Source organism: Pristiophorus japonicus, chromosome 11 (assembly GCF_044704955.1).
Source record: "Pristiophorus japonicus isolate sPriJap1 chromosome 11, sPriJap1.hap1, whole genome shotgun sequence".
Lineage (NCBI taxonomy): Eukaryota > Metazoa > Chordata > Chondrichthyes > Pristiophoridae > Pristiophorus > Pristiophorus japonicus.
Window position 1 is genome coordinate 114,806,609 of NC_091987.1, and position 26,381 is coordinate 114,832,989.

General features: G+C 47.1%; 1 protein-coding gene and 1 pseudogene across 1 annotated transcript in view; one reads left to right on the top strand and one right to left on the bottom strand.

The window, feature by feature from the left end:
- The window catches only part of gemin8 (gem (nuclear organelle) associated protein 8), a 28,481-nt gene extending 25,702 nt beyond the window's left edge, over positions 1 to 2,779 (bottom strand). The window contains exon 1 of the mRNA XM_070893044.1: positions 2,722 to 2,779. Coding sequence (XP_070749145.1) covers positions 2,722 to 2,745 — 24 coding nt within the window. The 5' untranslated portion in view covers positions 2,746 to 2,779. The remainder of the gene's footprint in view (positions 1 to 2,721) is intronic.
- Positions 989 to 1,524, top strand: LOC139275833 (ubiquitin-like FUBI-ribosomal protein eS30 fusion protein; annotated as a pseudogene).
- Positions 2,780 to 26,381: the final 23,602 nt, after the last annotated feature.

Consider the following 26,381-nt stretch of genomic DNA (forward strand, 5'->3'; position numbering starts at 1 on the left):
TCATACCCCCTTTTGAATACATCTAACGAACTGGCCTCAACAACTTTCAGCGGTAGAGAATTCCACAGGTTCACAATTCTCTGAGTGAAGAAGTTTCTCCTCATCTCAGTTCTAAATGGCTTACCCCCTATCCTAAGACTATGACCCTTGGTTCTGGACTTCCCCAACATCGGGAACATTTTCCTGCATCTAACCTGTCCAATCCCGTCAGAATTTTATACGTTTCTATGAGATCGCCTCTCATTCTTCTAAATTCCAGTGAATATAAGCCTAGTTGATCCAGTCTTTCTTCATATGTCAGTCCTGCCATCCCGGGAATCAGCCTGGTGAACCTTCGCTGCACTCCCTCAATAGCAAGAATGTCCTTTCTCAGATTAGGAGACCAAAACGGTATACAATATTCAAGGTGTTGCCTCACCAAGGCCCTGTACAACTGTAGTAATACTTACCTGCTCCTATACTCAAATCCTCTCGCTATGAAGGCCAACATGCCATTTGCCTTCTTCACCGTTTGCATGCCAACTTTCAATGACTGATGTACCATGACACCCAGGTCTCGTTGCACCTCCCCTTTTCCTAATCTGTCACCATTCAGATAATATTCTGCCTTCCTGTTTTTGCCACCAAAGTGGATAACCTCACATTTATCTACATTATACTGCATCTGCCATGCATTTTCCCACTCATCTAACCTGTCCAAGTCACCCTGCAGCCTCTTAGCATCCTCCTCACAGCTCACACTGTCACCCAGCTTAGTGTCATCTGCAAACCTGGAGATATTACATTCAATTCCTTTGTCTAAATCATTAATGTATATTGTAAATAGCTGGGGTCCCAGCACTGAACCTTGCGGTACCCCACTAGTCACTGCCTGCCATTCTGAAAAGGACCCATTTATTCCTACTCTTTGCTTCCTGTCTGCCAACCAGTTCTCTATCCATGTCAATTCATTACCGCCTATACCATGTGCTTTAATTTTGCACACGTCGTGGGCTGGTTGTTGCTGTCGAGTCGGGCCGACCTTAGGAACCACCATGCAGCTGTTTCTACGCAGACAAAATACCCACACACTTGATGTGACTGGGGAAGAGACAGTTGGGGGACTTAAGGCCCATGTTGAATCCCTGGAAGGAGTCTCTGCTGTTGACCAAGTGATCCTTTTGGCTGGCACTCCCTTAGATGATGATGCCATCATTGACCAATGTGGTATCATTGAGCACTGCACTCTAGAAGTAGTTGCTCGATTGTTGGGTGGTAAGGTGCATGGATCCCTTGCTCGAGCTGGAAAAGTAAAAGGTCAGACTCCAAAGGTGGCAAAGCAAGAGAAGAGGAAAAAGACGACTGGGGTGCAAAGAGGTGCATGCAGTACAATCGGAGTTTTGTAAATGTTGTGCCATACTTTGGCAAGAGGAAGGGGCCAAATTCAAACTCATAAGTTTGTTTTGATTCGATAATGTATCGGGATCTGCGTTTCAGTTTTGTTTGCCTCTTACACAGGTGTGGTTGGCTTTACTGGAATTATTTCAGAAATCAAGTGATTGGCTTGCATGATATTAGTCATTTAAAATCTGTAATGTGGCTCATAAAAATACTTCCTAATAGCCAGGGAGGTATGAGTACCAGATTCCCAATAGCCGGGGAGGTATGAGTACCAGATTCCCAATAGCCAGGGAGGTATGAGTACCAGATTCCCAATAGTTGGGGAGGTATGAGTACCAGATTCCCAATAGCCGGGGAGTTATGACTACCAGATTCCCAATAGCCGGGGAGGTATGAGTACCAGATTCCCAATAGCCGGGGAGGTATGAGTACCAGATTCCCAATAGCCGGGGAGGTATGAGTACCAGATCCCCCAATAGCCGGGGAGGTATGAGTACCAGATTCCCAATAGCCGGGGAGGTATGAGTACCAGATTTCCAATAGCCGGGGAGGTATGAGTACCAGATTCCCAATAGCCGGGGAGGTATGAGTACCAGATTCCCAATAGCCAGGGAGGTATGAGTACCAGATTCCCAATAGCTGGGGAAGTATGAGTACCAGATTCCCAATAGCCAGGGAGGTATGAGTACCAGATTCCCAATAGCCGGGGAATTATGACTACCAGATTTCCAATAGCCGGGGAGGTATGAGTACCAGATTCCCCAATAGCTGGGGAGGTATGAGTACCAGATTCCCAATAGCTGGGGAGGTATGAGTACCAGATTCCCAATAGCCAGGGAATTATGACTACCAGATTCCCAATAGCCAGGGAATTATGACTACCAGATTCCCAATAGCCGGGGAGGTATGACTACCAGATTCCCAATAGCTGGGGAGGGGGATTTCCAGAATCCCACTACCCACTGTGTAAAAGAGTGCTTCCTGATTAAATCAGAGTAACACCAAAGACTGTGCCCCGTGTTCTGGATTGCCCCACCAGAGCAAAGTTTCTCGATCGAATCCTGCTATCGTGTTAACCACCCTGAATGGCGGAGGATAAACCAACAGCCCCTGGAGCAGCTGTAGATTCTAAGGATCGGGCAAGGACCTTTACTGATAAACTGCAGGTGGTGTGCGGGCTGCGCCTCCCCCATTGCGTGAGTCGGTGAGGGACGCGATGCCCACACTGCTGGAGGGGGAGAGCCTTCCTGGCCGGCTGGTCATCTTAACGCCAGCAAGACCGAGAAAGTGAGCGTTCGATCACGCACACTGAACCGCTCGGCACAACGCGGCGAACATTACCTGCCAAGCACTCCCCGCCTCCATCCTCACCCGGGCCTCCGGCCGACGTCTGAGATTTACGCATGCGTAAACCGCACGGTCGCGCCGTCGCCGGAAGGTGCGCGCGCAGTCGTTGAGTGATGTGCCAGGGCGGCCATTTTAGTAAAGGAGGTCACATTTTACGGTTGCACCCAACAGCAAAAAACATTCCAAACACTGCAACTCAACCTTAACTCTAAATATGGAAGGTTACTTTCAGCAGGATTTCATTTCATTGAAGTTGAATTGTGTAGTAAACAGACTCTCGTTGACACAGTACACCTTGCACTAATTATAGGGTTAAATTTGAATCTAGAACTCATGAATGTTTTTTCTTCTTAAAGCAGAAAATGTACTTCCCATACAGGTAAGTTACAAGCCACGCTCATATTTTAAATGACCCAAAAACATGATAACTGTAATGAAATTAAAAATGCAGTTGGTTAATCATGGAAGGGTTTGTCGCATTTTGGAATTTACTGGGTTGTGAGGCTGACTCACAGATCTGTGGTTGTATTTCCCATATCTCGGGAACCTCTTATCAACAAAGGCAGACATTGATAGGAAAAGAGTGTTTGAAGACCAGGCCCTCAAATCTACCACTAAGCTCATGGTCTACAGGGCTGTATTAATACCCGCCCTCCTGTATGGATCTAAGGCATAGACGATATATAGAAGGCACCTCAAGTCGCTGGAGATATATCACCAACAATGTCTCCGCAAGATCCTGCAAATCCCCTGGGAGGACAGTCGGACCACCATCAGTGTCCTCGACCAGGCTAACATCCCCAGTATTGAAGCACTGACCACACTTGATCAGCTTCGCTGGGCAGGCCACATAGTTCGAATGCCAGATACAAGACTCCCTAAGCAAATGCTTTATGCGGAGCTCCTTCATGGTAAACGAGCCAAAGGAGGACAGCGGAAACGCTATAAGGACACCCTCAAAGCCTCCCTGGTAAAGTGCGACATCGCCACTGACACCTGGGAGACCCTGGCCGATGACTGCCCGAGGTGGAGAAAGTACATCCAGGACGGCATCGAGTTCTTTGAGTCCCAACGCAAAGAGCATGAAGAGGCAAAGCGCAGGCAGCGGAAAGAGTGCACGGCAAACCAGCCCCACCGACCCCTTCCCTTGATGAATGTCTGTCCCACCTGTAACCGGCTCTGTGGCTCTCGTATCGGACTGTTCAGCCATCAAAGAACTCACTTTGGGAGTGGAAGCAAGTCTTCCTCGATTCCGAGGGACTGCCTATGATGATGATGATGGTTGTATCTAGAGCCAGCTTGAACACCGCTTGATCAGCCTGGTTATGGGGTTTCTGTGTGAACCTCTTTGTGTCCCTGGTCTGTCCCAATTTTCTAATGGTTTGATGGGCAAAGACATCAATACCTGGTCTGTACCAAGTCACCGATGGTTTAGCTGTAAAGTTATTGACCCTTGGTTTGTGCTGAGGTTGAGGCGAAGGAGCGGCGAGAGATTGTGGAGCGATGTGATCGGGGCCCAGGAGAGGAGAGGGCCCAGGGGCAGCACGGGCCAGCCCACACTGCAATATGTGTGTGCACTAGGTCCGTGCAGCAGAGCTGGTTTCCAGTTGTCTTGGTTAATCCTTGACACTGGACCAAGACCTAGCTCTGTCAAGCTCTGGAAGATGCCTATGCATGGATTTTTGTTAACGTGTGGTGGTCGTTGCACACCAGCCACCACACGTTAACAAAAATCCATGTACAGGCATCTTCCACCCTTCAACAGCAAAGCATGATTAAAAAAGTTGTTATGTATGTATGTAAACCTGACCAATATGTAAGACTTGCCACTAGGGGGCACACCTGTGGGAGACCCAAGGGTCACCTGTGCATCCTGGGCCAAGCAGGTATAAAAGGTGATTCACCATGCTGCTTCTCCACTCTAGAGTCTGAATAAAGAGACCAAGGTCACAACAGTTTGAGCTTGTCATATAGTCCTGTGGATTTATTATGAACATAACAAATTGGCGACGAGTAATGGATCACAAACTTTCTCGCAGCAATGGCTGCCGTTGGTATTCTTGAGAGATTTGTTGAGGGTGATGATTGGGAAGCCTTCGTTGAGCATTGACTTTGTGGCCAACGAATTGGACATGACTGAAACAGAGATTATGCGCAGGGCGATTCTCCTCACCGTACGTGGGTCATCGGTATATGGCCTCTATAAAAATTTGTTGGCACTGGCCAAACTAATGGACAAATCTTACACAGAGCTGTGTATGCTGGCTAAGGAACATCTCAAGTCAAAGGAGAGCATCCTGATGGCCAGGTGCCGCTTTTATACGCACCATTGCTCCAAGTTTTGTCGCCGACCTAAGACGCCTTGCGGAGCAGTGCGACTTTGCAGGATCCTTGGGGAAATGTTGCGGGACTTTTTTGTGCTTGGAATTGGCCACGAGGTCATCCTTCGCAAACTGCTGTCTGCCAAATCCCTAGATCTGAGCAAGGCCATCACAATAGCCCAAGCCTTCATATCCAGGAGCGATAACACGAAACAGATATCTTCACAGAGTCGAAGCTCACCACCAAGCAGCGTGCACAAAATAATGTTTTCAGCAGGCAGAATGGCACAGGGCAGGGTCAACACAATTGCACAGGCCAGACCTAGGCCTAGAGTGACTCAGAGTCTGCCGTGGGGCGTGAATGCGTATCCATTTGCACGATGTTGGTGCTGTGGGGGTAGCCATAGAGCCCATCAATGTCGATTCAAGCCCTATGTGTGCAAGGGATGTGGAACAATGGGGCACCTCCAGCGAATGTGCAAACGATCTCTGACTCACCATGTGGCAGAGTCAGGAGAGGACAACCGATCCAGCGAGGATCACGATGAACAAGCAGGAGAGGTAACTGAACCTGAGGATGAAGAGGAAGTATATGGGATACACACCTTCACTACCAAAAGCCCTCCGATAATGTTAAAAGTTGAACTTAATGGCACTCCAGTCTCCATGGATTTAGACACGGGGGCGAGTCAATCAGTTATGAGCCAGAAGGCATTCGAGAGGCTGTGGAGCGACAAAGCACAGTGACCCAAGCTGATCCCGATTCAGGCAAAGCTGCACATCTACACCAAGGAACTGATATTGGCAGTGTGGACATAAGAGTATCCCATGAGGGAGCAGTGCATGATTTACCACTGTGGATTGTTTCAGGTGATGGGCCAACGCTGCTTGGTAGGAGGTAGATGGGGAAGATTCGATGGAACTGGGAAGACCTCTGCACACCTTCTCCGGTGAATGAGGTCTCCCCTTTTCAAAGGCGGAGCAAACCCCCACTTTCAGCTGAACCAGGCATCGAAGTGCAGATCCATTTGCAGATCCCCAAGACACAGGTCGCTCATCACAACCACAAGGATGTAAAGTTCAACCGAGCAGCGGTACAGGCCCGGTACCCACCACCCGAAGCCGACGACCTCTTTGCAGCGATGGAAGAGGCTCCAGGTCGACCATGTGGAGTGGGACTCCGGCTGAATCGATCCGAATGCATCTTCCCGATGCCAGAGGCAAAATACCTGGGGAGGAAGATCAAAGCAGTCGCATCACGGACACCGTCGAGAGGGCACCCAGACCACGAGACAAGAAGGCGTCGAGACCACGGAACAAGACAGTGTCCAGACCACGGGACGAGAGTGCTTCCAGAGCACGGGAGGTTGCCGCAACAGAACGGAGGAATGTGTTGCCCAGCAAGGAAGACGACTGGGTTTGGGGCAAAGGTAAAGGGGCAGCCGCTGTGAAGGTCAGGAACCCACAATGCTCCAATAAATTGTATGCACTATGTAACCCTTGTGAGCGGGTTTTTGCGGCCAATGATGTAACATTATATGGGGTTGGGGGTAAACTACAACAAGCCAAAGTAGCGGGCGAACACCAACCGGTCGTAGATGTATCTGGCAAAGTATTTGTAACAAGTGATGGGAGCAGCAGCGGGAGCGGGCGGACCTGTGAGGGAAGCGGCGGCAGCGGAGCGCATCAATAAAGCTCGAAGCTCGAGGCCCAGTCTGAGCTAGTCGGGAGCAGCAGGAGGAGCGGGCGGACCTGTGAGGGAAGCAGTGGCAGCAGGGTCAAAAGTAAGAGAGAAGTAAAAATAATCGAAGTGTGACGTCACAGCCAAGAGGGTAAGTGATTGACTGGTTGAGTGATGAGTAGTTTTCTTTTTCTTTATCTTTTTTCTTGTTCTTAGCAGTAAGAAACCTTTGGCATTGTTGCCAAATTAATTAATTTAAGGGCTAAGTCATGGCAGGAGAGCCCAGACCCGTGTCATGCTCCTCCTGTGCTACGTGGGAACTCAGGGACAACTACATGTGCAGGAAGTGTATCCAGCTGCAGCTCCTGACAGACCGCATTGCGGCACTGGAGCTGTGCATTGATTCACTCTGGAGCATCCGCGATGCTGAGGATGTCGTGAATAGCATGTTTAATGAGTTGGTCACACCGCAGGTAAAGGCTACTCAGGCAGATAGGGAATGGGTGACCATCAGGAAGAGCAGTGGAAGGAAGGTAGTGCAGAGGTTCTCTGCGGTCACCTCCCTGCAAAACAGATACAATGTTTTGGGTACTGTTGGAGGAGATGATTCATCAGGGGAAGGCAGCAGCAACCAAGTTCATGGCACCATGGGTGGCTCTGCTGCACAGGAGGGAAGGAAAAAGAGTGGTAAAGTATAGTGATAGGGGATTCTATTATAAGGGGAACAGATGGGCATTTCTGCGGCCACAAATGAGATGTCAGGATGATATGTTGCCTCCCTGGGGCAAGGGTCAAGGATGTCTCAGAGAGGCTGCAACGCATTCTGGAGGGGGAGGGTGAACAGCCAGCTGTCATGGTACATATAGGTACCAACGATATAGGTAAAACACGGGCTGAGGTCCTACAAGCTGAGTTTAGGGAACTAGGAGTTAAAGTAAAAAGTAGGACATCAAAGGTAGTAATCTCAAGATTGCTACCAGTACCACGTGCTATTCAGAGTAGGAATGGCAGGATAGCTAAGATGAATATGTGGCTTGAGCAGTGGTGCAGGAGGGAGAGATTCAAATTCCTGGGACATTGGAACCGGTTCTGGGGGAGGTGGGACCAGTACAAACCAGACGGTCTGCACCTGGGCAGGACCGGAACATTCAGGAAGGATAGACAGAAAAGAAACGGAGGTGGGGTAGCATTGCTGGTTAAAGAGGAAATTAACGCAATAGTAAGGAAGGACATTAGCTTGGATGATGTGGAATCTGCATGGGTAGAGCTGCAGAATACTAAAGGGCAGAAAATGCTAGTGGGAGTTGTGTACAGACCACCAAACAGTAGTAGTGAGGTTGGGGACAGCATCAAACAAGAAATGAGAGATGCGTGCAATAAAGGTACAGCAGTTATCATGGGCGACTTTAATCTCCATATTGATTGGGCTAACCAAACTGGTAGCAATGCGGTAGAGGAGGATTTCTTGGAGTGTATTAGGGATGGTTTTCTAGACCAATATGTCGAGGAACCAACTAGAGGGCTGGCCATCCTAGACTGGGTGATGTGTAATGAGAAAGGACTAATTAGCAATCTTGTTGTGCGAGGCCCCTTGAGGAAGAATGACCATAATATAGTAGAATTCTTTATTAAGATGGAGAGTGACACAGTTAATTCAGAGACTAGGGTCCTGAACTCAAGGAAAGGTAACTTCGATGGTATGAGACGTGAATTGGCTAGAATAGACTGGCGAATTATACTTAAAGGGTTGAAGGATAGGCAATGGCAAACATTTCAAGATCACATGGGTGAACTTCAACAATTGTACATCCCTGTCTGGAGTAAAAATAAAACAGGAAAGGTGGCTCAACCGTGGCTAACAAGGGAAATTAAGGATAGTGTTAAATCCAAGGAAGAGGCATATAAATTGTCCAGAAAAAGCAGCAAACCTGAGCACTGGGAGAAATTTAGAATTCAGCAGAGGAGGACAAAGGATTTAATTAGGAGGGGAAAAATCGAGTATGAGAGGAAGCTTGCTGGGAACATAAAAACTGACTGCAAAAGCTTCAATAGATATGTGAAGAGAAAAAGATTAGTGAAGACAAATGTAGGTCCATTGCAGTCAGAATCAGGTGAATTTATAATGGGGAACAAAGAAATGGCAGACCAATTGAACAAATACTTTGGTTCTGTCTTCATGAAGGAAGACACATATAACCTTCCGGAAATACTAGGGGACCAACGGTCTAGCAAGAAGGAGGAACTGAAAGAAATCCTTATTAGTCAGGAAATTGTATTAGGGAAATTAATGGGATTGAAGGCTGATAAATCCCCAGGGCCTGATAGTCTGCATTCCAGGGTACTTAAAGAAGTGGCCTTAGAAATAGTGGATGCATTGGTGATCATTTTCCAACATTCTAATGACTCTGGATCAGTTCCTATGAACTGGAGGGTAGCTAATGTAACACCACTTTTTAAAAAAGGACGGAGATAGAAAACAGGGAATTATCAACCGGTTAGCCTGACATCAGTAGTGGGGAAAATATTGGCATCAATTATTAAAGATGAAATAGCAGTGCATTTGGAAAGCAGTGACAGGATCGGTCCAAGTCAGCATGGATTTATGAAAGGGAAATCATGCTTGACAAATCTTCTAGAATTTTTTGAGGATGTAACTAGTACAGTGGACAAGGGAGAACCAGTGGATGTGATGTATTTGGACTTTCAAAAGGCTTTTGACAAGGTCCCACACAAGAGATTGGTGTGCAAAATTAAAGCACATGATATTGGGGGTAATGTATTGATGTGGATAGAGAACTGGTTGGCAGACAGGAAGCAAAGAGTAGGGATAAACAGGTCCTTCTCAGAATGGTAGGCAGTGACTAGTGGGGTGCTGCAGGGCGCAGTGCTGGGACCCCAGCTATTTACAATATACATCAATGATTTAGATGAAGGAATTGAGTGTAATATCTCCAAGTTTGCAGATGACATTAAGCTGGGTGGCGGTGTGAGCTGTGAGGAAGATGCTAAGAGGCTGCAGGGTGACATGGACAGGTTAGGTGAGTGGGCAAATGCATGGCAGATGCAGTATAACGTGGATAAATGTGAGGTTATCCACTTTGGTGGCAAAAAAATGAAGGCAGAATATTATCTGAATGGCGGCAGATTAGGAAAAGGGGAGGTGCAACGAGACCTGTGTGTCATGGTACATCAGTCATTGAAAGTTGGCATGCAGGTACAGCAGGCAGTGAAGGCGGCAAATAGCATGTTGGCCTTCATAGCTATGGGATTTGAGTATAGGAGCAAGGAGGTCTTAATGCAGTTGTACAGGGCCTTGGTGAGGCCTCACCTGGAATATTGTGTTCAGTTTTGGTCTCCTAATCTGAGGAAGGAGTGCAGCGAAGGTTCACCAGACTGATTCCTGGGATGGCAGGACTGACATATGAGGAGAGATTGGATCGACTGGGCTTGTATTCACTGGAGTTTAAACGAATGAGAGGAGATCTCATAGAAACATATAAAATTCTGACGGGACTGGACAGGTTAGATGCAGGAAGAATGTTGCCGATGTTGGGCAAGTCCAGAACCAGGGCTCACAGTCTAAGGATAAGGGGTAAGCCATTTTTAGGACCGAGATGAGGAGAAACTTCTTCACTCAGAGAATTGTCAACCTGTGGCATTCTCTACCGCAGAGAGTTATTGATGCTAGTTTGTTAGATATATTCAAGAGGGAGTTAGATATGGTCCTGACGGCTAAAGGGATCAAGGAGTATGGAGAGAAAGCAGCAAAGGGGTCCTGAGGTGAATGATCAGCCATGATCTTATTGAATGGTGGTGCAGGCTCGAAGGGCTGAATGGCCTACTCCCACACCAATTTTCGATGTTTCTATGTTTCACACGGGATCGCGTGTGTTGTACAGCAAGCCACAGTAGCGGGCGAACCCCAACCAGTTGTATATGTATCTAACGAAGCAGTCCTAGCAAGTGAGATGTTACCGCACAGGGTTGGGAGTGTTGTGCAGCAAGCAAAAGTAGCGGGCGAGACCCAAACGATTGAACATGTATCCAATAAGTTAAACAAAGCAGCAGCCAGTATTCACGGGACTAAAGAGACGTACCAAAGAGTGTCTCAAAATGTGCTCGAGTCAGACAAGCTGCCCATCCCACAGGCTTGGGAGAGTAGAGGCGTTGTTTTGAGAAGGCCTAACACTGTCTGTGCACGGTAACATGTTCCGCCACGGGCCAGGCACTGAGAAGGGCACTAATGCCCTCAGTTGGCTACCGTTGCCCACCACCGGGGTGGAAACGGCGCAGCCTGCAGATCCACTCGCGGTCGTGGAAGTGTTTGAAAGCGAGGGGTCAACCGTAACGGCCGCCCAGCTTAGGACCTAGGCCAGCCAGGATCCCACATTACTGCCTGCCAAAGGTGAACTGTTAGACAGGATGTGGCAACCTATCCGCCGCAGAGACAAAAGACCCATCCCTACGTTGCAAAGTAAGGCAGGGCGGCTACACACAGTCGGTGGTCCGGGGCCCCCATACTACGGCCCAGAGTCCACGGAGACCACTAGGCCTCCTGCCACTACCAAAAGTCTCAAGGCCATTGCGGCCATCCTGGGCTTGCCAGACCTCAGGGTCAGCGACAATAGCCCGGAGCAGGCAGCCCAACTCACTAAACTTAGTGCCACTAGTGTCACGGTAGACTCCCTACCGACCCGGCTATCCTGGGTGCTAGTAGGCAGTCACCAGACAGAATCACTCAGAACCGAGCCTTCCGTATGCCATCAGCAGACAATGCACCATAATTGCACGGCCTCTCCACGCGACATAAGAATAAGTGATGTAGACCATGATTAGGGCCCCAGTTGGGCCGCTAGCACTGCATTAGCCAAGGGGGGAAATGGAGTGTATGTGAGGAAAATGGAGTGTTTATTTGTGAAACCATGTACCGGGCTAACGAGCAAAGCATTTGGACAAGACCAAACTGCGAACTACAGATAACCAGGAACCACCGTGAAAGGACTTGGCCCCCAGCGACCCACTAACATGATCAACCTCGCCATCGACCACGAGGATGAACCCACCATGTCAGGACTTCAATCCAGGTGATCGACCCGGGGGACACGGGGCGCCAGATCATCTCAACTTACAAATAACTTGCACATAAGACTTTGGGGGGGAGTGATGTTATGTATGCATGTAAACCTTACCAAAATGTAAGACTTGTCACTAGGGGGCACACCTGTGGGAGACCTAAGGGTCACCTGTGCACCCTGAGGCAAGAAGATATAAAAGGTGATTCACCATGCTGCTTCCCCACTCTGGAGTCTGAATAAAGAGACCAAGGTCACAACAGTTTGAGCTTGCGATATAGTCCTGTGGATTTATTCTGAACATAACAAAAATGATTAAGAAAGGGAAGATAGACTATGAAAGTAAACTAGCACAAAATATAAAAACAGATAGCAAGAGTTTCTATCGGTATATAAAAAAGAAAAGAGTGGCTAAAGTAAATGTTGGTTCTTTAGAGGACGAGACCAGGGAATTAGTAATGGGGAACATGGAGATGGCAGAAACTCTGAACAAATATTTTGTATCAGTCTTTGTGGTAGAGGACACTAACAAATATCCCAACATTGGATAGTCAAGGGCTATTGGGGGAGGAACTTAACACAATCACAATCACTAAGGGAGTGGTACTCAGTAAGATAATGGGACTAAAGGCAGATAAATCCCCTGGACCTGATGGCTTGCATCCTAGGGTCTTAAGAGAAGTAGTGGCAGGGATAGTGGATGCATTGGTTCTAATTTACCAAAATTCCCTGGATTTTGGGGAGATCCCAGCAGATTGGAAAACTGCAAATGCAACATTTCTATTTAAAAAAGGAAGCAGACAAAAAGCAGGAAACAATAGACCAGTTAACCTAACACCTGTGGTTGGGAAAATGTTGGAGTCCATTATTAAAGAAGCAGTAGCAGGATATTTGGAGAAACATAATTCAGTCAGGCAGAGTCAGCATGGATTTATGAAAGGGAAGTCATGTTTGACAAATTTGCTGGAATTCTTTGAGGATGTAACGAACAGGGTGAATAAAGGGGAACCAGTGGATGTGGTGTATTTGGACTTCCAGAAGGCATTTGACAAGATCCCACATAAAAGGTTAGAAACATAGAAACATAGAAAATAGGTGCAGGAGTAGGCCATTCGGCCCTTCTAGCCTGCACCGCCATTCAATGAGTTCATGGCTGAACATGCAACTTCAGTACCCCATTCCTGCTTTCTCACCATACCCCTTGATTCCCCTAGTAGTAAGGACTTCATCTAACTCCTTTTTGAATATATTTAGTGAATTGGCCTCAACAACTTTCTGTGGTAGAGAATTCCACAGGTTCACCACTCTCTGGGTGAAGAAATTCCTCCTCATCTCAGTCCTAAATGGCTTCCCCCTTATCCTTAGACTGTGTCCCCTGGTTCTGGACTTCCCCAACATTGGGAACATTCTTCCTGCATTTAACCTGTCTAACCCCGTCAGAATTTTAAACGTTTCTATGAGGTCCCCTCTCATTCTTCTGAACTCCAGTGAATACAAGCCCAGTTGATCCAGTCTTTCTTGATAGGTCAGTCCCGCCATCCCGGGAATCAGTCTGGTGAACCTTCGCTGCACTCCCTCAATAGCAAGAATGTCCTTCCTCAGGTTAGGAGACCAAAACTGTACACAATACTCCAGGTGTGGCCTCACCAAGGCCCTGTACAATTGTAGCAACACCTCCCTGCCCTTGTACTCAAATCCCCTCGCTATGAAGGCCAACATGCCATTTGCTTTCTTAACCGCCTGCTGTACCTGCATGCCAACCTTCAATGACTGATGTACCATGACACCCAGGTCTCGTTGCACCTCTCCTTTTCCTGATCTGTCACCATTCAGATAATAGTCTGTCTCTCTGTTTTTACCACCAAAGTGGATAACCTCACATTTATCCACATTATACTTCATCTGCCATGCATTTTCCCACTCACCTAACCTATCCAAGTCGCTCTGCAGCCTCATAGAATCCTCCTTGCAGCTCACACTGCCACCCAACTTAGTGTCATCCGCAAATTTGGAGATACTACATTTAATCCCCTCGTCTAAATCATTAATGTACAGTGTAAACAGCTGGGGCCCCAGCACAGAACCTTGCGGTACCCCACTAGTCACTGCCTGCCATTCTGAAAAGTCCCCATTTACTCCTACTCTTTGCTTCCTGTCTGACAACCAGTTCTCAATCCATGTCAGCACACTACCCCCAATCCCATGTGCTTTAACTTTGCACATTAATCTCTTGTGTGGGACCTTGTCGAAAGCCTTCTGAAAGTCCAAATATACCACATCAACTGGTTCTCCCTTGTCCACTCTACTGGAAACATCCTCAAAAAATTCCAGAAGATTTGTCAAGCATGATTTCCCTTTCACAAATCCATGCTGACTTGGACCTATCATATTACCTCTTTCCAAATGCACTGCGATGACATCCTTAATAATTGATTCCATCATTTTACCCACTACCGATGTCAGGCTGACCGGTCTGTAATTCCCTGTTTTCTCTCTCCCTCCTTTTTTAAAAAGTGGGGTTACATTGGCTACCCTCCACTCCATAGGAACTGATCCAGAGTCAATGGAATGTTGGAAAATGACTGTCAATGCATCCACTATTTCCAAGGCCACCTCCTTAAGTACTCTGGGATGCAGTCCATCAGGCCCTGGGGATTTATCGGCCTTCAATCCCATCAATTTCCCCAACACAATTTCCCGACTAATAAGGATTTCCCTCAGTTCCCCCTCCTTACTAGACCCTCCGACCCCTTTTATATCCGGAAGGTTGTTTGTGTCCTCCTCAGTGAATACCGAACCAAAGTACTTGTTCAATTGGTCCGCCATTTCTTTGTTCCCCGTTATGACTTCCCCTGATTCTGACTGCAGGGGACCTACGTTTGTCTTTACTAACCTTTTTCTCTTTACATATCTATAGAAACTTTTGCAATCCGTCTTAATGTTCCCTGCAAGCTTCTTCTCGTACTCCATTTTCCCTGCCCTAATCAAACCCTTTGTCCTCCTCTGCTGAGTTCTAAATTTCTCCCAGTCCCCGGGTTCTCTGCTATTTCTGGCCAATTTGTATGCCACTTCCTTGGCTTTAATGCTATCCCTGATTTCCCTTGATAGCCACGGTTGAGCCACCTTCCCTTTTTTATTTTTACGACAGACAGGAATGTACAATTGTTGTAGTTCATCCATGCGGTCTCTAAATGTCTGCCATTGCCCATCCACAGGTTACTGCACAAGATAAAAGTTCATGGGATTGGGGGTAATATATTAGCATGGATAGAGGATTGGCTAACTAACAGAAAACAGAGAGTCGGAATAAATGGTTCATTCTCGGTGTTGTGTTTGTATGCCTGTTTACCATGTGATGTCTGTAACACTGTTATGCCACACTGAATGTACACATGCCACAATGCCTGTACACCAGAGGGTGCTGCTGCTGGAGACCTAAGGGCTACCTGCACACTGCAGGTAACCCAGTATAAAAAGGAACTCACAGCTTGTTGTCCTCACTCAGGAGCTGCAAATAAAGGACTACAGGTTTACACAGTTTAAGTATCACACCCTGCCTCGTTGAGTCATTACTAAAGGTGCCTACATACACTATAACTGGTGACGGGAATACGATGTCACGAGCCACAAGCTCAGCATGTCGAATCTCAGCATCTTTCAGCAATTTACCGATGGGGAAGATTGGGGCGCTTTTTTAGAAAGATTGGAACACTCAAGGAGACTGGCTGCACCGTGTGACTTTGGCGACCACCTAAATGAAGCACTAAGGGACTCGAAACCGACGAGAGCAGTGCACCGCATCGATATTTCTAAGGGCAGAAACGCTGCTCCGAGTCCCGCAACCCTGAGTCTGCCACATGGGGCAAACTGGATGGCCCCATACTGGTGCTGTGGAGGAAACCACAGGGCCCACCAGTGCCACTACAAAGACTATGCATGCAAAGAGAAACGGCACCTTCAAAGGATGTGCAGAAAAAGCTTTACTCACCGAGTTGGCTGATCACTGGGGCTCTGACACAGATGAAGTTGAAGTTGCTCAACTCCTGGAAGAAGAGTATGGAACCCATACCTGCTCCACCGAAAGTTCTCTGTGGATGATGGAAGTAGACATCGACAGGGTCCCAGTTTCTATGGAGATCAACACAGGGGTGAGCCAGTCTGTGATGAGCCAAATGGCCTTTGAAAAAATTTGGCAAAGCTGCTCACCTATACCAAAGGTAAAATCCAAATCTTTGGCAGCCTAGGCAACCAGATCTTCCAGGGTGGCGTATTGAACAAACTCCCCCTGTGATTGTAGCCGGCGACGGTCCCACGCTGCTGGGCAGGAATTGGATGAACCCGGTCCACATCAGGTAAAGTGGCCCTGTGGAAGAAAAGACCACCACAGCCCACCTGCAGGAAAGCCAGGAAATGGCTGCAGCAGCTGCAGCACAAGGAGAAACACTTGTAATCAAAATGGCCGCGGCCACACCACTGAGCATGGAGGAGCATCACATGACACCGAGCGGCCAATCGGATTTGAAGGCTCCCTTAAAGGAGACCGGTAACCAAAGAAATTTAAAGGGACAGTTTCAACGATTTGAGTACACGGACTTTAAAGCTAAAGATGCAATTAAAGGGTGCAAGTATGAAAATGTATGCAACGTAACAATGAATTGTGATGCTGTTTTAACTAATGTGACTAATGAGATGAATGCAGGTGTCAGTAAGGTTAAGAACAAGTTTATTATGCTTAACAATAATGATAAAGAATGTGAAATGCCTAATGTAACCATGACTGTTGAAACCAGGACACCCAAAAGTGATGCAAATGCTAGAATGTATAATGCAGGCTCGACTATGTGTGATCAGAGCCAAGGTGTCAGGTAGGACACTGCCAAAGGACATTGGGTCCTACAGGGACCATGCTAATGCCAATGGAATCCCCCTGTGGGAGACCCCCAGGTCCAGCAGGCTACCTGACCATGTAGCCTGGACCTTTGGAACGAATGTGATGCCCCTTGCAGGACACACACAGCCAGTGGGAGCAGACCCACTACAGGGTCAATGGGCAGCCCAGCCACCACCAATGGCAACCTGCACCAGACCAGCCCTACAATCCCATGCCACCAGGGCCAACACCAGGAGCATGAGGCCAATACCCTCCAGCTTCCCTTGCAAACCCTGGGATGACCTGACCTTCATCCCAATTGATGGACAAGGAGCCCACCCAGTCTTGTGGCCCTGCCCACGACCCCCACAACTACCCACATCACAGTACATACACAACACCCACTGCTGCCATGGCTAACCCTCCCCGAGGGATCCCACAACAGTGACACCCACCTGGTCTGTGTGTGAGGGAGGGGAAACGTACAAGGCCAGCCTCAAACACAGGGGTCACACCTGGCAACCACACAACCCTCACCACAACCTCCCATAGCCCACCACTGATCACTTCTCCTGGTCATGACAATAAGGATATGAAAAATGCTTAGGTGGGAGTATTGTTGTGTATATATGCCTGTTTACTGTGTGATGTCTGTAACACTGTTATGCCACTCTGAATGTACCCTTGCACTGTACACACTTTACCTGTACACCAGAGGGTGCTGCTGCTGGAGACCTAAGGGCTACCTGCACACTGCAGGTAACCCAGTATAAAAAGGAACTCACAGCTTGTTGCCCTCACCCAGGAGCTGCAAATAAAGGACTACAGGTCTGCACAGTTTAAGTATTATACCTGTCTCGTGGAGTCATTACTAAAGGTGCCTACATACACTACACTCTGGTTGGCAACATACACTACACTCTGGTTGGCAATCAATAACTAGTGGGGTGCCACAGGGATCAATGCTGGGATCCCAACTATTTACAATCTATATTAATGACTTGGAAGAAGGGACCGAGTGTAATGTCGCCAAGTTTGCTGACAATACAAAGATGGGAGAAAAAGCAATGTGTGAGGAGGACACAAACAATCTGCAAAAGGGCATAGACAGGCTAAGTAAGTGGGCAAAAATTTGGCAGATGGAGTATAATGTTGGAAAGTGAGGTTATGCACTTTGGCAGAAAAAAATCAAAGAGCTAGTTATGATTTAAATGGAGAAAAATTGCAAAGTGCTGCAGTATAGCGGGACCTGGGCGTACTTCTGCATGAAACACAAAAGGTTAGTATGCAGGTACAGCAAGTGATGGGGAAGGCCAATGGAATCTTGGCCTTTATTGCAAAGGGGATCGAGTATAAAAGCAAGCAAGTCATGCTACAGTTATACAGGGTATTAGTGAAGCCACACCTAGAATACTGTGTTCAGTTTTGGTTTCCATATTTAAGAAAGGATATACTTGCTTTGGAGGCAGTTCAGAGAAAGTTCACTTGGTTGATTCCGGAGATGAGGGAGGTTGACTTATGAGGAAAGGTTGAGTAGGTTGGGCCTCTATTCATTGGAATTCAGAAGAATGAGAGGTGATCTTATCGAAACGTATAAGATTATGAGGGGGCTTGACAAGGTGGATGCAGAGAGGATGTTTCTACTGATGGAGGAGACTAGAACTAGAGGGCATGATCTTAGAATAAGGGGCCGACCATTTAAAACAGAGATGAGGAGAAATTTCTTCTCTCAGAGGATTTTAAATCTGTGGAATTCGCTGCCATAGAGAGCTGTGGAAGCTGGGACATTGAATAAATTTAAGACAGAAATAGACAGTTTCTTAAATGATAAGGGGTTATGGGGAGCGGGAGGGAAAGTGGAGCTAAGTCGATGATCAGATCAACCATGATCTTATTGAATGGCGGAGCAGGCTCGAGGGGCCGTATGGCCTACTCGTGTTCCTAAATCTTATGTTCTTATGATACGAGGAATGATGATGATGTTTCTGGAATGTCTTATAAAGTGCAACCACTCATATAGAGGCATTATAGAAAACATAGAAAACATAGAAAATAGGTGCAGGAGTAGGCCATTCGGCCCTTCTAGCCTGCACCGCCATTCAATGAGTTCATGGCTGAACATGCAACTTCAGTACCCCATTCCTGCTTTCTCACCATACCCCTTGATTCCCCTAGTAGTAAGGACTTCATCTAACTCCTTTTTGAATATATTTAGTGAATTGGCCTCAACAACTTTCTGTGGTAGAGAATTCCACAGGTTCACCACTCTCTGGGTGAAGAAATTCCTCCTCATCTCAGTCCTAAATGGCTTCCCCCTTATCCTTAGACTGTGTCCCCTGGTTCTGGACTTCCCCAACATTGGGAACATTCTTCCTGCATTTAACCTGTCTAACCCCGTCAGAATTTTAAACGTTTCTATGAGGTCCCCTCTCATTCTTCTGAACTCCAGTGAATACAAGCCCAGTTGATCCAGTCTTTCTTGATAGGTCAGTCCCGCCATCCCGGGAATCAGTCTGGTGAACCTTCGCTGCACTCCCTCAATAGCAAGAATGTCCTTCCTCAGGTTAGGAGACCAAAACTGTACACAATACTCCAGGTGTGGCCTCACCAAGGCCCTGTACAATTGTAGCAACACCTCCCTGCCCTTGTACTCAAATCACCTCGCTATGAAGGCCAACATGCCATTTGCTTTCTTAACCGCCTGCTGTACCTGCATGCCAACCTTCAATGACTGATGTACCATGACACCCAGGTCTCGTTGCACCTCTCCTTTTCCTGATCTGTCACCATTCAGATAATAGTCTGTCTCTCTGTTTTTACCACCAAAGTGGATAACCTCACATTTATCCACATTATACTTCATCTGCCATGCATTTTCCCACTCACCTAACCTATCCAAGTCGCTCTGCAGCCTCATAGAATCCTCCTTGCAGCTCACACTGCCACCCAACTTAGTGTCATCCGCAAATTTGGAGATACTACATTTAATCCCCTCGTCTAAATCATTAATGTACAGTGTAAACAGCTGGGGCCCCAGCACAGAACCTTGCGGTACCCCACTAGTCACTGCCTGCCATTCTGAAAAGTCCCCATTTACTCCTACTCTTTGCTTCCTGTCTGACAACCAGTTCTCAATCCATGTCAGCACACTACCCCCAATCCCATGTGCTTTAACTTTGCACATTAATCTCTTGTGTGGGACCTTGTCGAAAGCCTTCTGAAAGTCCAAATATACCACATCAACTGGTTCTCCCTTGTCCACTCTACTGGAAACATCCTCAAAAAATTCCAGAAGATTTGTCAAGCATGATTTCCCTTTCACAAATCCATGCTGACTTGGACCGATCATATTACCTCTTTCCAAATGCACTGCGATGACATCCTTAATAATTGATTCCATCATTTTACCCACTACCGATGTCAGGCTGACCGGTCTGTAATTCCCTGTTTTCTCTCTCCCTCCTTTTTTAAAAAGTGGGGTTACATTGGCTACCCTCCACTCCATAGGAACTGATCCAGAGTCAATGGAATGTTGGAAAATGACTGTCAATGCATCCACTATTTCCAAGGCCACCTCCTTAAGTACTCTGGGATGCAGTCCATCAGGCCCTGGGGATTTATCGGCCTTCAATCCCATCAATTTCCCCAACACAATTTCCCGACTAATAAGGATTTCCCTCAGTTCCTCCTCCTTACTAGACCCTCCGACCCCTTTTATATCCGGAAGGTTGTTTGTGTCCTCCTCAGTGAATACCGAACCAAAGTACTTGTTCAATTGGTCCGCCATTTCTTTGTTCCCCGTTATGACTTCCCCTGATTCTGACTGCAGGGGACCTACGTTTGTCTTTACTAACCTTTTTCTCTTTACATATCTATAGAAACTTTTGCAATCCGTCTTAATGTTCCCTGCAAGCTTCTTCTCGTACTCCATTTTCCCTGCCCTAATCAAACCCTTTGTCCTCCTCTGCTGAGTTCTAAATTTCTCCCAGTCCCCGGGTTCTCTGCTATTTCTGGCCAATTTGTATGCCACTTCCTTGGCTTTAATGCTATCCCTGATTTCCCTTGATAGCCACGGTTGAGCCACCTTCCCTTTTTTATTTTTACGACAGACAGGAATGTACAATTGTTGTAGTTCATCCATGCGGTCTCTAAATGTCTGCCATTGCCCATCCACAGGTTACTGCACAAGATAAAAGTTCATGGGATTGGGGGTAATATATTAGCATGGATAGAGGATTGGCTAACTAACAGAAAACAGAGAGTCGGAATAAATGGTTCATTCTCGGTGTTGTGTTTGTATGCCTGTTTACCATGTGATGTCTGTAACACTGTTATGCCACACTGAATGTACACATGCCACAATGCCTGTACACCAGAGGGTGCTGCTGCTGGAGACCTAAGGGCTACCTGCACACTGCAGGTAACCCAGTATAAAAAGGAACTCACAGCTTGTTGTCCTCACTCAGGAGCTGCAAATAAAGGACTACAGGTTTACACAGTTTAAGTATCACACCCTGCCTCGTTGAGTCATTACTAAAGGTGCCTACATACACTATAACTGGTGACGGGAATACGATGTCACGAGCCACAAGCTCAGCATGTCGAATCTCAGCATCTTTCAGCAATTTACCGATGGGGAAGATTGGGGCGCTTTTTTAGAAAGATTGGAACACTCAAGGAGACTGGCTGCACCGTGTGACTTTGGCGACCACCTAAATGAAGCACTAAGGGACTCGAAACCGACGAGAGCAGTGCACCGCATCGATATTTCTAAGGGCAGAAACGCTGCTCCGAGTCCCGCAACCCTGAGTCTGCCACATGGGGCAAACTGGATGGCCCCATACTGGTGCTGTGGAGGAAACCACAGGGCCCACCAGTGCCACTACAAAGACTATGCATGCAAAGAGAAACGGCACCTTCAAAGGATGTGCAGAAAAAGCTTTACTCACCGAGTTGGCTGATCACTGGGGCTCTGACACAGATGAAGTTGAAGTTGCTCAACTCCTGGAAGAAGAGTATGGAACCCATACCTGCTCCACCGAAAGTTCTCTGTGGATGATGGAAGTAGACATCGACAGGGTCCCAGTTTCTATGGAGATCAACACAGGGGTGAGCCAGTCTGTGATGAGCCAAATGGCCTTTGAAAAAATTTGGCAAAGCTGCTCACCTATACCAAAGGTAAAATCCAAATCTTTGGCAGCCTAGGCAACCAGATCTTCCAGGGTGGCGTATTGAACAAACTCCCCCTGTGATTGTAGCCGGCGACGGTCCCACGCTGCTGGGCAGGAATTGGATGAACCCGGTCCACATCAGGTAAAGTGGCCCTGTGGAAGAAAAGACCACCACAGCCCACCTGCAGGAAAGCCAGGAAATGGCTGCAGCAGCTGCAGCACAAGGAGAAACACTTGTAATCAAAATGGCCGCGGCCACACCACTGAGCATGGAGGAGCATCACATGACACCGAGCGGCCAATCGGATTTGAAGGCTCCCTTAAAGGAGACCGGTAACCAAAGAAATTTAAAGGGACAGTTTCAACGATTTGAGTACACGGACTTTAAAGCTAAAGATGCAATTAAAGGGTGCAAGTATGAAAATGTATGCAACGTAACAATGAATTGTGATGCTGTTTTAACTAATGTGACTAATGAGATGAATGCAGGTGTCAGTAAGGTTAAGAACAAGTTTATTATGCTTAACAATAATGATAAAGAATGTGAAATGCCTAATGTAACCATGACTGTTGAAACCAGGACACCCAAAAGTGATGCAAATGCTAGAATGTATAATGCAGGCTCGACTATGTGTGATCAGAGCCAAGGTGTCAGGTAGGACACTGCCAAAGGACATTGGGTCCTACAGGGACCATGCTAATGCCAATGGAATCCCCCTGTGGGAGACCCCCAGGTCCAGCAGGCTACCTGACCATGTAGCCTGGACCTTTGGAACGAATGTGATGCCCCTTGCAGGACACACACAGCCAGTGGGAGCAGACCCACTACAGGGTCAATGGGCAGCCCAGCCACCACCAATGGCAACCTGCACCAGACCAGCCCTACAATCCCATGCCACCAGGGCCAACACCAGGAGCATGAGGCCAATACCCTCCAGCTTCCCTTGCAAACCCTGGGATGACCTGACCTTCATCCCAATTGATGGACAAGGAGCCCACCCAGTCTTGTGGCCCTGCCCACGACCCCCACAACTACCCACATCACAGTACATACACAACACCCACTGCTGCCATGGCTAACCCTCCCCGAGGGATCCCACAACAGTGACACCCACCTGGTCTGTGTGTGAGGGAGGGGAAACGTACAAGGCCAGCCTCAAACACAGGGGTCACACCTGGCAACCACACAACCCTCACCACAACCTCCCATAGCCCACCACTGATCACTTCTCCTGGTCATGACAATAAGGATATGAAAAATGCTTAGGTGGGAGTATTGTTGTGTATATATGCCTGTTTACTGTGTGATGTCTGTAACACTGTTATGCCACTCTGAATGTACCCTTGCACTGTACACACTTTACCTGTACACCAGAGGGTGCTGCTGCTGGAGACCTAAGGGCTACCTGCACACTGCAGGTAACCCAGTATAAAAAGGAACTCACAGCTTGTTGCCCTCACCCAGGAGCTGCAAATAAAGGACTACAGGTCTGCACAGTTTAAGTATTATACCTGTCTCGTGGAGTCATTACTAAAGGTGCCTACATACACTACACTCTGGTTGGCAACATACACTACACTCTGGTTGGCAATCAATAACTAGTGGGGTGCCACAGGGATCAATGCTGGGATCCCAACTATTTACAATCTATATTAATGACTTGGAAGAAGGGACCGAGTGTAATGTCGCCAAGTTTGCTGACAATACAAAGATGGGAGAAAAAGCAATGTGTGAGGAGGACACAAACAATCTGCAAAAGGGCATAGACAGGCTAAGTAAGTGGGCAAAAATTTGGCAGATGGAGTATAATGTTGGAAAGTGAGGTTATGCACTTTGACAGAAAAAAATCAAAGAGCTAGTTATGATTTAAATGGAGAAAAATTGCAAAGTGCTGCAGTATAGCGGGACCTGGGCGTACTTCTGCATGAAACACAAAAGGTTAGTATGCAGGTACAGCAAGTGATGGGGAAGGCCAATGGAATCTTGGCCTTTATTGCAAAGGGGATCGAGTATAAAAGCAAGCAAGTCATGCTACAGTTATACAGGGTATTAGTGAAGCCACACCTAGAATACTGTGTTCAGTTTTGGTTTCCATATTTAAGAAAGGATATACTTGCTTTGGAGGCAGTTCAGAGAAAGTTCACTTGGTTGATTCCGGAGATGAGGGAGGTTGACTTATGAGGAAAGGTTGAGTAGGTTGGGCCTCTATTCATTGGAATTCAGAAGAATGAGAGGTGATCTTATCGAAACGTATAAGATTATGAGGGGGCTTGACAAGGTGGATGCAGAGAGGATGTTTCTACTGATGGAGGAGACTAGAACTAGAGGGCATGATCTTAGAATAAGGGGCCGACCATTTAAAACAGAGATGAGGAGAAATTTCTTCTCTCAGAGGATTTTAAATCTGTGGAATTCGCTGCCATAGAGAGCTGTGGAAGCTGGGACATTGAATAAATTTAAGACAGAAATAGACAGTTTCTTAAATGATAAGGGGTTATGGGGAGCGGGAGGGAAAGTGGAGCTAAGTCGATGATCAGATCAACCATGATCTTATTGAATGGCGGAGCAGGCTCGAGGGGCCGTATGGCCTACTCGTGTTCCTAAATCTTATGTTCTTATGATACGAGGAATGATGATGATGTTTCTGGAATGTCTTATAAAGTGCAACCACTCATATAGAGGCATTATAGAAAACATAGAAAACATAGAAAATAGGTGCAGGAGTAGGCCATTCGGCCCTTCTAGCCTGCACCGCCATTCAATGAGTTCATGGCTGAACATGCAACTTCAGTACCCCATTCCTGCTTTCTCACCATACCCCTTGATTCCCCTAGTAGTAAGGACTTCATCTAACTCCTTTTTGAATATATTTAGTGAATTGGCCTCAACAACTTTCTGTGGTAGAGAATTCCACAGGATCACCACTCTCTGGGTGAAGAAATTCCTCCTCATCTCGGTCCTAAATGGCTTCCCCCTTATCCTTAGACTGTGTCCCCTGGTTCTGGACTTCCCCAACATTGGGAACATTCTTCCTGCATCTAACCTGTCTAACCCCGTCAGAATTTTAAACGTTTCTATGAGGTCCCCTCTCATTCTTCTGAACTCCAGTGAATACAAGCCCAGTTGATCCAGTCTTTCTTGATAGGTCAGTCCCGCCATCCCGGGAATCAGTCTGGTGAACCTTCGCTGCACTCCCTCAATAGCAAGAATGTCCTTCCTCAGGTTAGGAGACCAAAACTGTACACAATACTCCAGGTGTGGCCTCACCAAGGCCCTGTACAATTGTAGCAACACCTCCCTGCCCCTGTACTCAAATCCCCTCGCTATGAAGGCCAACATGCCATTTGCTTTCTTAACCGCCTGCTGTACCTGCATGCCAACCTTCAATGACTGATGTACCATGACACCCAGGTCTCTTTGCACCTGCCCTTTTCCTAATCTGTCACCATTCAGATAATAGTCTGTCTCTCTGTTTTTACCACCAAAGTGGATAACCTCACATTTATCCACATTATACTTCATCTGCCATGCATTTTCCCACTCACCTAACCTATCCAAGTCGCTCTGCAGCCTCATAGAATCCTCCTTGCAGCTCACACTGCCACCCAACTTAGTGTCATCTGCAAATTTGGAGATACTACATTTAATCCCCTCGTCTGAATCATTAATGTACAGTGTAAACAGCTGGGGCCCCAGCACAGAACCTTGCGGTACCCCACTAGTCACTGCCTGCCATTCTGAAAAGTCCCCATTTACTCCTACTCTTTGCTTCCTGTCTGACAACCAGTTCTCAATCCATGTCAGCACACTACCCCCAATCCCATGTGCTTTAACTTTGCACATTAATCTCTTGTGTGGGACCTTGTCGAAAGCCTTCTGAAAGTCCAAATATACCACATCAACTGGTTCTCCCTTGTCCACTCTACTGGAAACATCCTCAAAAAATTCCAGAAGATTTGTCAAGCATGATTTCCCTTTCACAAATCCATGCTGACTTGGACCGATCATATTACCTCTTTCCAAATGCACTGCTATGACATCCTTAATAATTGATTCCATCATTTTACCCACTACCGATGTCAGGCTGACCGGTCTGTAATTCCCTGTTTTCTCTCTCCCTCCTTTTTTAAAAAGTGGGGTTACATTGGCTACCCTCCACTCCATAGGAACTGATCCAGAGTCAATGGAATGTTGGAAAATGACTGTCAATGCATCCACTATTTCCAAGGCCACCTCCTTAAGTACTCTGGGATGCAGTCCATCAGGCCCTGGGGATTTATCGGCCTTCAATCCCATCAATTTCCCCAAAACAATTTCCCGACTAATAAGGATTTCCCTCAGTTCCTCCTCCTTACTAGACCCTCCGACCCCTTTTATATCCGGAAGGTTGTTTGTGTCCTCCTCAGTGAATACCGAACCAAAGTACTTGTTCAATTGGTCCGCCATTTCTTTGTTCCCCGTTATGACTTCCCCTGATTCTGACTGCAGGGGACCTACGTTTGTCTTTACTAACCTTTTTCTCTTTACATATCTATAGA